Source organism: Neopelma chrysocephalum, unplaced genomic scaffold, assembly GCF_003984885.1.
Source record: "Neopelma chrysocephalum unplaced genomic scaffold, ASM398488v2 Primary Assembly neopelma1_42, whole genome shotgun sequence".
Taxonomy (NCBI): Eukaryota; Metazoa; Chordata; class Aves; order Passeriformes; family Pipridae; genus Neopelma; species Neopelma chrysocephalum.
Window position 1 is genome coordinate 3,267,022 of NW_020897700.1, and position 15,691 is coordinate 3,282,712.

Here is a 15,691-nt window from a genome sequence, read left to right on the forward strand (position 1 = left end):
TCAAAATTGTGCAAACTTTTGAATTTAGAAATAGAGATACAGCAACCAACCTGCTAAACAGCACTGTTGCTAAAACATTTATGTGATTTGTCAGAGAACACATTCAAGTCTGCACTCTGGTTTGATTCAGTTTGAGTCTCCCTCTACATAAATGAGTGAGTGCTGAAGTTGAAATCACTACGTATGCTTCGGATCTCTTGTTGAGTCAGCTTGCAGCTGAAAAGCATTGCCTGATGCATGACTGAAATTGGTATGTTCCCATGAAAAACTTTTTTCAACAAGTTAATATTTTCTGTCAGTGACCTAGTGAAAGGAAATTGTACTCAGTCCTAATCAGAATGTATCCATTCCTTGTGCATATAAATGTAGGTTAAGCCTCCAATTACTTACTGCATTTTATCTATTCCACCTATGCACAGGATCCCAAATTTAGTTCAAATGGGAGACCACACATAGTAAGGAATACTTGCAAAAGTAAGATTTTTTAATTACATATACTCTTAAAGAGTAAAAAAAAAAAAAAAAAACAAAACCCCACAGATAATTTGACCTTTCCAGAGTAGTTGAAAGAATGCTAAGGTATACAAGCTACATTTACATGGACTTTACCTTTCTTTGGAGAAGGCAACATCAGAGGCAAAATTAAGATTTTTGAACCCATGTATTCTTGGAAGCACTTCTCCTCTAGTGCTTTAGCCACCACTACATCTCCCCCACCAACACCAGCTACTGGGTGAGCTATTTGCCGGCAATCAATTGGAATCAACAAATGGCAGTAGACTTCCCCATCAATTCCTTCTACCTTCTGTTTCTTTTCTTTTCAACATTTCCTATTTCTGGACTTTGGATTTTGCCTTCCTTCTCTTTTGATCCAATCTCTCTTCTTTCTCCACTAAAACACAGTTCTCTACTCTCCTGCTTAGAAGGTTCCTTGCTGCTCAGCCTCCCCTGTAGCCTAGACAGATGTTCATGCCTCATGTTACTGGGACATGTCTTGCTTTAGGCTCTGTGCTGCTTTCCAGACCATCATCTCTCATACCTTATTGCATCAATATGTGAATGCAAAGAAAATGCAAGTTGTTTTAAAGGGAAACATCTGTTTTTTCATTCCATGCTCAATTAAGAGCAGCAACTCAAAGGGGAAAAGATACAACTCAAAGGGGAAAAGATATAACATAGGACAACACATGGAGTGAAACTGCAGGAAAGACCACTTCTTCTTTAAGTAACAAGATCTTAGAGAACAGCTACAGAATAAACTTATTTTAAGTTCTCCATTTTTGGGTAAAGCACCTCTAGGATAACCTAGCAATGCTGAAAGTGTCACAATTTGGGAAAATTTGTGGGAACTCTGCATTCATTACCTGTAGAAACTGCTGGGGGTGCTGGGTCAGCTGTGACTGAGCTGGTTGTTGAACTGTGGTGAGCTGCTGCTGATGGTCTTGCTGACTTTGCTGCTGCTGCTGCTGCTGTTGTGTCATTGACAAAGTTTGTGTCTGCTGCTGTTGGGCAGCAAAAGTGGGATAAGCTGTCACCACCTGTCCCATAAACATAGTACTTGGTACCATTACTGCTCCACATGCTACTGGGGCTGTGACAAGTTTTGTTACAAGTTGCTGACCTTGAGAAAATCTGTTAATAGAAAAAGACATTTGGAGTGCCTTTAGGGGAAAAAATATATGAAGCATCACATACACTTGAGAAAGGCAGATTTCTCAAAGTCATACTTTGCTGTAACAACATGGGTTTTGATAAGCTGCAAACATTATTTTGGGCAAAGTTTAGTTTCAGAGTTGTATCTACATAGTTTAAATACAAATCACATTATTTTTTAATGCTACTTTAGTTCCTTTTGTATATGATACAGTTACATAAGCATATCATTATGTCAAGTCATCTTGAATACTGGTCTTGAAGATTTACCTGATTTGTCTGTCCTGTGTAAAAGTGGCTACTGCAGCAGCATTCTGGTTGTTCTGTGGTAAGCTAGAAGGAACCTGGACCACATTTCCCGTTGTTGGCTGAGAAATCACCATAGTGTTATACAAAGGTGCTGAGACTGTGTTCTGTGACTGACTGGCAACAGAAGACTGTTGACTGTGTCCACTAAGTACATTTTGTTGACTATGCTGGAAAGAAATTTTGGGATAGTAAGTTGAAAATAGCCAGGTACTACAGCTGTCCTCCTCATTGTCATTGGCCATACTTCACAACTGCCAGTGTTTTTTTCTATTCAAATTAATTCTTAATTTAAAGTACACAGGTATCCTCTGACTGAGGATTTGGAGGTGGGACTGGACCATCTGAGTCTTTTACATTAACCTGTTCTCCTGTTCAGGTTTGTTTTGGTTTTTTTTTTCTAGATTTTTCAGGTACTTGCATACTTTTTATTTACAGAATCACAGAATATGCTGAGTTGGAAGGGACCCACAAGGATCACGAAGTCCAACTCCTGGCCCTGCATGGGACCATCAAGATTATCTTTTCACTCCTTTATCATCTCTGTGCCCAACTTAAGACTAAAATGTGCACATCATGTCAATCAATTTCTTACTTCAAACGTTTGGAACTAGCTTACTGTTGAGATTGTAATACTGTCCACCACTAGTCTGCCTCCTTACAAATCTCAAAAAGAAAGTATGGAATGTGGATAAGGGTACAGAGGAAGGCGACCACAGAGATCAAATGTATAAGAAGCTTCCATACACATAATGGTCAAACCCATTAAAAGTGTTCAGCATGAGGAACAGGCTTCTATGGGGATACCTCTGACAGAGGAAAATCATGTATGACTGAGAAGATGAAAAGTGATGAGCTGCTCAATATGTTTCCCAGGATATGAGATGGGTGACATGTTTAAAAAAGCAAACATAATCACATTTCATAAAAAGTAAAGCTGTAGAACTCACTACAAGATACTGCAATTTCAAAAGTTGACATGGAATTAAAAAAAAATGAACGAACTCACAGAAGAAAAAGGCTATTACATTATAGGTGTCATACACCTATCACATCTGATGGAAAGTGCTAAAAAGTAGAACATGCAACTCCAGAAGCACCAACATACACTAGTCCCATTCCTATGCTTTTTTAGTTATTTTCTGTCAGAACACTGGGTTTTAAAATCTCATGTTATGTGTTCTGTCACAAAAAAACTCATAGATATTCAAAAAAAACAAGCTAAAAGTTTCCTTGATACTGGTCTTTCCAAAAAGCTACTTGTTATCAATTATTTACATGCCTAAGTCTTGAAATAAAAACAAGATCTGAAATTGCATTATCAAGAACATAAATACATTTCAATTGCAAAGGTTAGAACATGAAGAAATCAATGACTCAGTGGACATTGTTCAAAAGAAATTTGAGAGGGGAATGTCAGGGTTGTGTTTCAGCTGTGGGTTTGAGCATATACTCTATCCAGCAAAATCAATAATGGGAATTTTACCTGTGTTGCAGTACTCTGCAAAGACTGCTGCTGTATCATGTGTGGAGTACTTATATGGCCTGTGTTCATCCCACTTTGAGTCTGATTAGTCTGAACAACTTGACCTTGCATGTTTATTGGCGTAAGCTGCTGAACAGTTGAAGAATTTCCAGAAGGAAGCTGCACAGAACCAAAGTTGAGTCCAGAAGCTGACTGCTGCAAGAACATCTTAAAAAATTCCACAAGTTATAGGGTCAGTATTCAGAGGCTCTACTCTAAATGATAAGACTCAGAATCCTGATTTCTAGCATTAAGGTTCAATATTTGTTCTTCAAGAAAAAGTACTATTTAGAGACTAACTGGTAATATATTCTACAACTATCTAAAGACAAAATATACTTGAGATTACATTTCTATTTGTAGGACCTTCAGCTATGACACTAATTCAAATAAAGATGATCTCCGAATCAATAGATCCAGGCATAGCACCAAGAACAATCTTCCTGGACAATCAGGGAATCATAATGATTATACTGAACTTTCCAATGTAGTTGTAATAAACAGAATTCAGCACAAAAATATTTGTTTCTTTATAAAAGGTTAGGCCCAAGATTACAACAAGACAATGCACAAGACTTAAGTATATTCTCTAGTTTCCACATTCCTTAACAAGGTCCCTCCACACTGCACGGGAAGAGAGCTGTGGATCTCTCCTTCTGAGACATCAGTAAGGCAGTTCGCTGCTAGCACACTTAAGCTAGACATCAGAGAACACTGAAAATGACACGTGCCAGAAACTCCTACTCTTCCAACAGAATTTAAGCAACATATTCAATACTTCCAGGAAGTATTTTTTTCTACTCTTAAGTCATAATCCACACTGAAAGTATTTAGATTATTTCCTTAAAATGTGTCTTTGGGGTGATCATTTTTTGGTTTGGGTTTTCTTTCAACTAGAAAAACCCAACTGGATCATTCTTTTCTTCCAAACATAGCTGCTGAAAAGAGAATGACAAAATTAGAAAAATACATACTGGTTAAAAAAATAAATAAATCGGAAATCAGGTAGTCAGCTGCTAGACTAAGTAATGAATCCTCTAGACTTCTTGTTTTTCTGGCTCAGTAACTACTTTAAGTTTACCATGCAAAGTAGAACCATTCAGCCTGATAGTTAGGACAATTTAAGAGACAAAAGGCATGAATTTGACACCCTCAAGCTAAAAGAGGAAATAGATGCTTATCTTGCAGATTTTTTATTAATATTCTAATGGCTTCAAAACTTTGCAAGAATTAACAACTACTGCACCCTTTTACATTTAGGTTAAGGCATAAGCTAGGCTTGAGCTGCTCAACAGTGAAAAGATATACTGGGGCACTTCCAGATATATTCAGAAGTAAAACGTCTGGTACCTCTGGAACAGTAGCTTCAGATACCATGGATTTAGGCATATTAGGCCCAGATGGCAGCTGACAGGAGATATGGAGGATCACATTGTGGAATTAAGTGCTCAAGTCTCATTTTAGATGCCTAAATTCTCTACAGATGAAACATGTAAGCATTAGACTAACTCACCTGGAGTCCTTGACCGTGAACTATTTGAAGCTGCTCTTGAATCTTACGCAACTCTTCCTGCTGCCGATGAATATTTGCCTCTATCATGCGTGTTCTTTGCTCTAGCTGGTCCTTTAGATGTTGCATAGCTCCTAATTGTGCTGAAAACTGAAACACAGGCTGTAGTGCAATGAATAAATTACAAGCTGAGCAAAAATGACATGCTCCAGCACCTCCATGTCTTTCTTGCAGTGAGGGGCCCAGAACTGAACACAGCACTCAAGGTGGGGCCTCACCAGTGCTTAGTACAGGGGGATGATCAGTGCCCTGGTCCTGCTGGCCACACTATTTCTAATACAAGCCAGGATATCATTGGCCTTCTTGTCCACTTGGGCACACTGCTGGCTCATGTTCAGCTGCTGTCAACCAGCACCTCCAGGTCCTTTTCTGCTGGGCAGCTTTCCAGCCGCTCTTCTGGAAGCCTGTAGCACTGCGTGGAGTTGCTGTGATCCAAGTGCAGGGCCCAGAACTTGGCCTTGTTGAACCTCATACAACTGGCCTATCGATCCAGCCTGTCCAGATCCCTCTGCAGAGCCTTCCTGCCCTCAGGCACTCTGCAGCCATCCTGCACTCCTGCACAATGTGGTGTCATCTGCAAACTCACTGACGGTGCCCTCAATCCCCTCATCCACATCATCAGTGAAGATGTTAAACAGGACTGGTCCCAGTACTGAGCACTGGTCACCGGCTGCCAGCTGGATTTAACTCCATTCGTCACCACTCTCTGGGCCTGGCCACCCAGCCCATTTTTTACCCACTGAACATTCAAGCCACAAGCAGCCAGTTTCTCCAGGAGAATACTGTTCTTTAGGAAAACAAGACTGTTTAAAAAATAATAAACAATAAACAAAGTTAATCCATACCTGGGTCATGCCAGACTGGAGCTGTAAAGTGGCAGGCTGAGATATCACTGGCTGTGCTACTGGTTGTCCAAGAGACTGTGAGCTTAAAGACTAGGATTAAAAAAATTATTCCATGATCATTAGAGAATGAACTTCATACTTGATGCGAAGTATTTCTTTATATGAAGTGTCAAATCCAAAACAGCACCATATGAACATCTCATAAAAACTAGTAAATTGTTTCCTGAAATATCTAACCTTAATTATTAGAGAATTAAGAAAACAAGAGCAACTGATTATCTAAATTTTATATATATATGCATATATATATATATAATGTTTCCACTGCTAGAAGTATATAAAAGCCATAGGCATAAAACAGAAATTATAATTACAAATGTTTTCAAAGTCTTAATTGCAGTAAGGGAGAGACTTCTTCAACATGTTTGGAAGTTGACATCTTTGATTTATTTTTACATTAACAAATACGTTTTAATAAGCATTCTATTTTTGAAGTGAATGTATTAGTTCAATGTGAAAACAAGCACCAAGTACATTAAGCATGACATTTTTTCACAATACCAAAATTTCAGAAAGTATATGAAAGTACTAATATTCTTAAGAGTCATAAATTTGTATGACAACAGCACTATGTTGGAAATTTTATATATATGTGTGTGTGTATATTAAAAACGAAGAATTGTAGAAAGCAGTTATGTGTGAGTGAAAGCAAAGATTCATACACAATCTTGCGAACACAAATGCCAAAAACTACATACGTTTATGCTTAATTATTGTACTCCCTTAAATCTAGTACCAAAGTTGCATATTGAAAACGCAATCCAGAGAGTCACATATTCCAAGTGAAACTCTTACAGTTTAAAATACATGCTTTCAGAAGAAATAAAATAAAGGTTATATGGATTTAATAATAGCTTTTAAAGGTATACTCCACTGTTTAAGTACAAAATTTTCCTCTGAAGTTACCTGACTGCTCAGAGATGATCTTCTTTGTGCAGTCTTTTCATGACCAGATAAGCTTTGCCTTGGAGGAGTGCTAGTGTCCACTGTCATTTTAGTTGGTGTTGCTGACAATGTTGAGAATTAGAACAGAAAGAGACATGTTAATAGTAATCTCAGTTCTGTAATGCAATAATCAAATTACATATTTCATGAATAATTAAAAAAAAAAAAACAACCTTAAGGCTTGGCCTCTTTTTTTTACCCTGACTATCCAACAGTAGTGCGATCTGAAGGACTGGAATAGGGTGTTCTAGTGTCTGATATGGTACTTCTAGATGTAGAAGTCTTTTTCAGAGTAGTCTGCAGATCTCTGAACCATCAAAAAGGACATTTTCACTTGCATACTTCTCATAAAATGATTATTAACTGCTAGTTATTTATTTAACTACATTAAGTAGAGAAAGCCTTCAGTAGGAAGGCAATCCTATTTTCAATTGTTGGTGCTTACATGAATGATCCGATACTGCAGTATGTGAAGATTTTCTTGAACTCCTGGAGGAAGCAGAAGGTGTGGGGCTGGTGTCAAACCTTTCCAGTGCTTCTTTGAGACTCACTGTGTTTATGTGATTGTCAGACCCAGAGTCCTGACTCTGAAGAGACACACACAAACAACAATTATTTATCTGATTTGGCACACAATACATATTTTGCTGGAAAATATCTAAGACCATGCTGTTTGAGTCAACCCCCTTACACAGGTGACTGTGCAGAAGTAGTGGCCTGTTTGATGGCTGTAAGCTTACTTTCCATTTGTGGCTTTTATCCTTAGAAACCAAAGCCATATAAGCCTAGAAAACTAAATGCATGCAGACATAGGCCACAAACTAACTACTGAGCTGTCCTCCTTCTCTAGCAACTCAGTTCACTCTGAACAACAGTGTAATGAGTGAACTGCTTATTCTTTTGAGAAAGGATGAGTTCGTTCCACTGGAAGGAGCACCAACATATGAAACTTGCTAAACTGCCAAGGGAAAACATTTCTGAACTGTCAGAGTAAAACATGACAGAGCATCTGCACAAGACGGCTTATCTAAGGTTCACTAAGCTTCTAAGGACATTAATTCAAAATGAATTTTGTATACACTTCTAAGAATTGGGACAGTCACACAATGGAACAGTTCCTGCTTTCCTCTTGTGAATTCCTTTAAGCCATTTTTGTCTGTTGACCTCAGTTTTTCAGATTATGGGTACTTCCAGTAAGGGAGAACATTTACTTTTTAATCTAACTCTACAGAAATCAGATCTTAATAAGAACTTATGGGTGTTGCCATGTTATAACTACATGCACATTAACTCCTGAAAAGAGGAAGGTAAGTGTTACAGACAGAGTAAACGAACACTCTTTCTAGAATTCTTTAATCATTTTAAATAGTCATATTATTTAGAGATCAAATAATTACTATATTTGAGGACAAATGGGACAAAAGACTTTTTGCTGCTGTATATTTGTTTAGGTATTATTTTTTGTATGAATTAAGTAAAATAAAATTATATAAAACACTCACTTTATCTGCTGTTATCTCTGGAAGAGACTCTTCAATACCAAGTTCTCGTCGTCTTTCTGCTCTAACTTCTGCGTAACTAGAAGAACAAACCAAGTATGACTACTATATTGTTGGATGGTTTAAAAAATATACCTCAAAAAACAAACTCCACAAATCTACCTTGCTTATATCTCAGGAAATTTTCCAATGGTTCTTTAAACTGCTATGATTTCTCTACCTCCAAAAATACCAGCAGTACAGTTTGCATGCCAGTAGAATTTCTATAATATAGATTTTTTAAAAAATAACCTACCTTACAACAGTGTGCGTACAGACAATAAACTCTGGCCTGGAATTCCACTGGTGATACGTGATATAGTAATGTGTTTGCAGCCAAATCCACTGTTGTCCCTTTGTAAGGAATCTGTAGTAACATGACTTCCCTTTCCCATATTGCATTACTATAAAAATGAAGAATAAAGTTCACTGTCTTTCCAGGCTGTAAATATTCCAACTACATTAAAAAAACATTACTTCCCAGGTTCATCTGACCCAAAACCATGTCTAAATCCAGTATAATGACAATGACTAAGAACTGGTTTAAAATTTTCTACCAAAAAAAATGTAAGCTGCATTTTTCAAAGAACTGCAGAATTCAAACTTCCATTTTTGTGGGGCTTTTTACATATTGTGAAAAATTTATGTGCAAAGAATTTAAATACAGCTTTATGAAGAAAAACACAGCTGAACAAAAAGCTTATGCTACTACATGTTTAAACAATTTTTGCACTTATTAAAAATTATAGCGCCTTTTAAATACTATTGGTAGAACTGAAGAAGTATTAGTCATAGAGCTGTGCACTCCAATTTACCACAACAAAACCCTGGAATGACAAGATAAAGTTTTATAGTTCTGTATCAAAAGACAAAATATCGATAAAGATCAGCTGTACAATAACATCAACTGAATGGGAGTAAAGACCACTCAAATATATCACAGATTTTCACCAGAACAGTTGTACAATTTAACAAACTTGCTTGTTTTAGTGATTTAGTTGTACTTACAATGCTCGTGACATTTTGCCAGATTATCTAGATCATCCACATGATAATAATCATAGCCTGATGTTCCCAAAACTTCAAATGGAAGATAACCTATTATGGGAGGTGCCCTAATTAATAAAAAAAATTGTAATTTTATTTTCACACACACACAAAAAAACCCCAACCCAAATCAAAATTATTTAATATTTCTTGTTTATAGTATGTGCTCTGAAAAAAATAAAAAATTAAACCCAACACAAGCTATGAATAGTTAATGCTGATTAGTGAACTCTAAATATTACAGCCACTACTGTGATTCAGCTACTATTGCTGCTGTACATAGAAGGAATTGCACCTGTGATCCAAGAATAGGAACTTCCATTCTAAGCTATGTCTAGATGTGAACTCTTCGTTGGGTTCTTCAACAGTGCACATTTCCTAAAAAGTAAAAAAATAAAAATCTCTCTCAAAACTGCTCTATTCTAATTCATAAGCTCTTTGAAAATTCAGATGTACCTAAAGTTAGTAGATAACATTAGTTATATTATTTTAAACAGCTTCATTGTTTTTGCTTGTTTAGACGCACAGTACTGAGACAGAATCTAATCTCAATTGTGCCAGGTTGACACTCGGTTCATTTAAATGGACTAACCATGGCATGAGAATAAACTCAAGCTCAGTATCTACAAACATCGCAGTACAAGCAGAAATCAACAGTTCCTCAGTTACAGTTTCAAATTGTAACAGGCTAAAGAAGAGATGAAACGCTCCCATCAGACACTCTGATTACAGTCTACGTTTTTAATGGATAAAAACATTAGTTAAATGGTCACATTATTCTGAGTTTAGGAATAGGATCCTTCCCTTTTTAGTGAATACAGAGTACTCTAAATCTCTTTGAGGGCACAGACACACACTATAAATAACATACTATTCTTATGTTTAGAACTCATAACAAGTAAGAGAATGATTGTATTGCCACTATTACAACAAAACCTCAAGGTATTCTGCACGTTGTTCTAAATGTATTCCACTCAAACATACAAATGCATGTCACTCTATTTCTACTGTCCCCTTGCAGGAGGTAAAGATGCCCCACCAAGTACTGTGCCTCATGCAGAGATAGTAAGAAGACCACATATCCCAAGCCAGTCAATTCTTTTGCAAACGCCTCTAGTATGACCTTATGAAAAGGAAGATGGATGATGGAATACATGCATACATACAAATACACCCTGCAAAGAAGTTACAATAAAATTAAAGATCAGTACATCTTTTTTTTTTTTTTGATACGTGCACACGTTTGTCATTTGTAGGAGCTTGAAACGGTATTCCCAGTGCCAGGAACACATTAGAATCTACTGATGATCAGATACTACAAGACTCTTCCAAAAACTGCAATATGGAAGCTGCTGCTAAACTGACATAATATTCATGACAGGTGTGAGCAGATGAGCACACTGCTGCTCTGCAAACATCTATGACTAAAGCACTTCTGAGGAAAAATACAATAGAAGACTAACTGTTGTTTCTGCGAAGGGACCACCTTGCTTTTCATTCTTTCAGGTTATAACGCAAAGACTTTAAGGGGACATTTTGCAGTTTTTTAAATAGCTATTTCTAAGTTTTCTTTCTGTGAAAGGAAAAAGTGAACGTATCCAGGCAATGTTTTTCTTCACCTTCATCACTGTAAAATCTTAAACACAATGACTTAGAAAGTGATGGAGTGATGGATGAATTAGATGGAGGCAATGAACAAAACCACTCCGGGCACAAATTTATGACTCTTGATGTGAATTCCAGTTAGCAAGACTTAACTTTCAAACCTGAAACTACCTCTAAAACCCAAAGCTCATCTACCTTCCTAAAATTACAGCATTTAATAAAGCACCATTCACAGTAAAGCAAGAGAAATGACAGAACAAGAGTATATCCTTGATATATAATTTTGATTTGTTGTTTCTTTTAATGTAATAATTTTGGCACAAGTCAAAAGAAAAGTAAAAATCACTGAAATGCAAGAAGTAAAATCACAGTAAAAACATCATCGTTAGAGAGGAATTGGCAACAGGTTAGTATCCAATTACTCTGCATTTATATTCATGATTTGCACTGTAAAATACCCCTGGGCAGAAGCCAGCTTGTTCAACAAGGCATCTTGTTGAAGTTGTCAACAAGGCATCTAGAGAAGAAAGGACTTTCATTTGTAACAAAAAGTATTCTAGTAGAAATAATCCTTTTGCCTGGATTAATCCTGCCTTATTGATAGGCAGGATTACTGATCCTGCCTCAATGTTTTAAAGAATGTATAGAACCAAATGCCTTCACTGGGGAGCAACATTTGTGGCATAATTTGTTACAAAAGTGATGGGGTCATATGCATAACCTAAAAATGTGAATTTTAAAGGTGAAAAAAGCACTGTATGTCCTTGAGAAATTATATTCTAGGGAAAAAAAATAATCCAGAACCAGATACCATCTGAAATAAAGAGAATAACTGACAGATGAGCAGGAAGGTTCTACCTTAAATAAGGCAATCAACTACTAAAATACACATCTCTTTACTGGCTGCATCATGCATCTGTTAGTGAAGTTACTGGGATGTTAAAGTTCCTGACATACACTTATTTGCTAGAGTCTAGTCAATGCTAGTCTCAATAATAACATAAGGTATCAGAGGAGTATAAACAGGTATTGTCAGATTAAGGCTTCACTCTAACATTAGTCTTCTTCACAAGAAGATTTCTCAGATGAACAGCATTGAAAACTTCCTTGGGCACTAAGGGCTCAGAGGTTCAGGCACAGGAATGACACTTTGGCCAGAGTATAATCTCTAAGGCTTCAGCCCACAGGAGACTGAGAGACCTGAAGATCATAAATGGATGTTCCTCAACTTTCAGAAGTAGGAAACATAGGAGTTTTACTATAAACCGTCAGAATTTAAAAGATAAAAGTATTTGCAAATGTCGGTTGGTCTTTTTTCCCTGAGTATTTCGTGAAGCAAAAATCCCACATTTAACATCTCTACCAACTGTAGGCATAACGGAAGAACACTATTTAGACCTGCATGGAAAGGAAAGTGTTAAATGAAAGATTTCCACAGCTTCAGGAAAAATAAACAACAAACTTTCTCTGGCATAGTATCTGGAGAAACACAATTACTATTCAGCCTGACAGACCTGAAGAAGTTTATATGATTTCTCCATAGGCTCCTTCTATACTTTTGAAGTGCAAAGTATATAAACCATGTCTTCAGAAGCTACCACAAACAGTCTTCAGCTTAAGACATCAGTGCTCTAAACTTAGAGGCAGAATCTTTAAGTGTTCAGAGTTCTTGTATTACAGAAAACAGCTGGGCCCAACAATGGGCCACATACATTTCATGGCATTACTTTACTACTGAATTACAAGAACAAATGTTAGATAGTAGACTATTCTGTAGCTTGAATCATATATTTGCATAAAACATGTAATCTGAATCACAATCATAGGTTATGCTGTACTGTATCCTGAGTATTTATTTTTACTGATTTTGTTGAGGAAGAAGATAATACTTAGTGATCTACAAATTTCATATACATCCAATTCTAAAGTCGGAAAGATACCTTCACATTGTACATTAGCAATTAAACAAAATGTTCTAACAACCGAGTTACTGAATAACTGCATTGAAACAAAACAAAGGACTTCTACCACCTCACACCCAACTCTACTGACAAGTAATGCAAGCTTTCATTAAGCCCTCCCAGATTTACTTCTGTGTCAAACTGCAGCAAGACCATCAGCAACACAAAATTCATGTCCAAGTTTCAACTAAAATTAATAATTTCTCCAGTGAAAGTGGGACCTCGATGTAATCTTTCATTTTAAGTTAATCTTAAACATCTCCCGATGTAATCTTTCATTTTAAGTTAATCTTAAACATCTCCTGTGGACTTCTTCCAAATTTATTTCCTGCATATTACTATATTTGACTTTATATGACTACTTAGAATTAGCATTCACCATAACTTTTTTTTTGATACTTTGCATAACAGCCTGTTTGAGGAAACAGACACTCTCAGTTTCATATAATAAAGTTCCTTATGGTTTTCATTAATATTTTAAATGTCGCGTGCATTCTCTCTGAAGTTTTTCCATCTAAAGTCCACTTAAAAATTATATAAAGGTGATTTCATTTGTACATACCTTGATAAATTGAGGTGTAGCTAGTCTAACTGTGGCTACAAAGCAAACTTTCTCTTCATATGAAGGCCGGTGTGATCTCTGAATAGTTCCTTCAAAACCATTGTGCGCTGAGTTGGAAACTGAGGGAAGACAGAGGAGAAGAGGGCAACACAGAAGACAATATAAGCATAGAGGAAAATGGCAGTAATATCACAAGACAAATGGCCAAATATTTACCTAATGTGGTTTGCTTGTAATTTAATATGCATTAAGAAAAATGCTACATATCTATACCTATATGCACAGGAATAGTAGTTACAGAGTAGTAATGGGAACACAACCATCAAGTAACTTTCCTGAAGAACTAAAATTACAGTTAATATGGTATTATCTGACAGCATTTTTAAGAAACTAATAACAGTTCTAATCCTTGGTAACTACTAAAAATGACTGGATTACATTTTCTTCAAAAATATCTTTAGAATTTATCTTTTGTATCAGGTTTTGCTAACTTTTCCTTTTGAACTCTGAGGTATTTATCTTCTAGACTTCTATCACATTTAAGCAACACATGCTGAAGACACACTGAACAATTGAAGGCACAATTATGTCTGTGAAAGAATCAGGAGCTTAAGACACTGAGATCAGCACAAATTCCACTTACTGAATCACAGAGATGGAATCGTAAGGAGGCAAAGGATGGTCTAGACCACAAAACAGGTTAACCTTATCTTTAATTTCCAGCAATTATTAATTTTGTTCATCTTCACTAAGCTCTAATGATGGTGACTTCAAAACACTATCAGGCTTTTCAAAGCCTGACTGGTTTTAATTCAGCTCTAGATTAGAACCCCTACTGAACTTTCTTCACGCAATGTAAGCTTACATATCCTTGCTCTTTCCATCAGAAAGGAGGTAACTTTCTTCCTCTTTATCTTAGCCCTTGTCCTTTATTTTTCAGAGTTTATCTTCCCTCGTAAGTTAGATTTTTAAACTTCTGCTTGCTTTCGTTGCTGTAACTCTGAACTCTCCTTGCCTGCTGTATTCTGACAAATAAGTGTCAAAAACTGGATGAGGACATATGAGTGCTAAGAAGTGCAGTGGGACTATTTCATGTAGTTTAAACTATATTTTAGAAAGGCTTTTCCAATTTCACAATTTGATGACTGGCCATGGTGATTTAGTCATGTTCAGTTTACATTCCACAGTAACTCCTTTTCCTAAAGGACTGCTATCTAGCTGACTGTAACCATCCCCATTCATATAGTTTGATATTCCTAAATGAAGTAACTTGCATTTGTTCTTAGGCAATTTTTCTGGGTTTTTAGCCTAAAATTTTTTAAATTTGGGGCTGAATTTTATCTTGATTTTACCGTTCTTGAATAATTTCATGATTGCAAGCTACATTCCACTATACTGATCAAATCCAGAAGTCGTGCATTAAAACTCCATTTTGACGGTTAACATCGATAACCTTTCCAACCAGTTTCTGCAGCTGCTCTCCCGCAATTTCAATTAATATCTGCTTTCATGTTTGTGAGAATAGAATATGATAACTGACATAAACATATTTAAAAAGTCCATCACTTACTTGTGTTTTATTCTCTTATCCACACAGTGTGTTACTCTTTGGTAGAAGAAGCTGAATTGATTTGATGCTATTTCTACCTGAAAAATCCACCCTGAAAATGTTTGCCATTCCTTGCTAGCTTCCTGCAATGCATATATAGTTTAATTATTTGTTCTGGAATATTTCCCACCATTGAATTGCAACTGATAGGTCTGCACTCTCCCAATTCTTCATTCCAACTAGCACTGTATTTGGTTTTTTCAGTACTGTTTCATGTCTTTCTTATAATATTACATAACTGCATTTGGCACTAAGACTCAACTTCTTCCCATTTTGTGAGAAAAATAACAGTATCACATAAAACCCCCACAGATTTATTTACAAAATACTGGTTTTGATAATGTTTTTGGTGGTGACCTTTATCAAGATCTACTACTGACTACACTGCCCAATCCATCTGTCTGGGCCAATAAACATGCCTCTCAAGTAAACAGTCAGCACAGCCTGGCCAAACAGATTACAAAT

The 15,691-nt window shown here is 36.4% G+C and overlaps 1 protein-coding gene across 6 annotated transcripts in view; it reads right to left on the reverse strand.

The window, feature by feature from the left end:
• CLOCK (clock circadian regulator) overlaps window positions 1–15,691 on the reverse strand; it is a 67,359-nt gene that overhangs the window by 6,283 nt on the left and 45,385 nt on the right. For 5 of the 6 annotated variants that reach the window (XM_027676407.1, XM_027676409.1, XM_027676408.1 and 2 more), the window contains 12 exons: window positions 13,618–13,736; window positions 9,785–9,867; window positions 9,451–9,557; window positions 8,699–8,846; window positions 8,407–8,482; window positions 7,350–7,491; window positions 6,866–6,966; window positions 5,900–5,989; window positions 4,998–5,156; window positions 3,446–3,652; window positions 1,924–2,129; window positions 1,365–1,632 (listed from right to left, as the gene is read on the reverse strand). In XM_027676407.1, the coding sequence (XP_027532208.1) occupies window positions 1,365–1,632; window positions 1,924–2,129; window positions 3,446–3,652; window positions 4,998–5,156; window positions 5,900–5,989; window positions 6,866–6,966; window positions 7,350–7,491; window positions 8,407–8,482; window positions 8,699–8,846; window positions 9,451–9,557; window positions 9,785–9,867; window positions 13,618–13,736 (1,706 nt within the window). The remainder of the gene's footprint in view (window positions 1–1,364; window positions 1,633–1,923; window positions 2,130–3,445; window positions 3,653–4,997; window positions 5,157–5,899; window positions 5,990–6,865; window positions 6,967–7,349; window positions 7,492–8,406; window positions 8,483–8,698; window positions 8,847–9,450; window positions 9,558–9,784; window positions 9,868–13,617; window positions 13,737–15,691) is intronic. The other variant, XM_027676410.1, reaches the window with a different exon arrangement.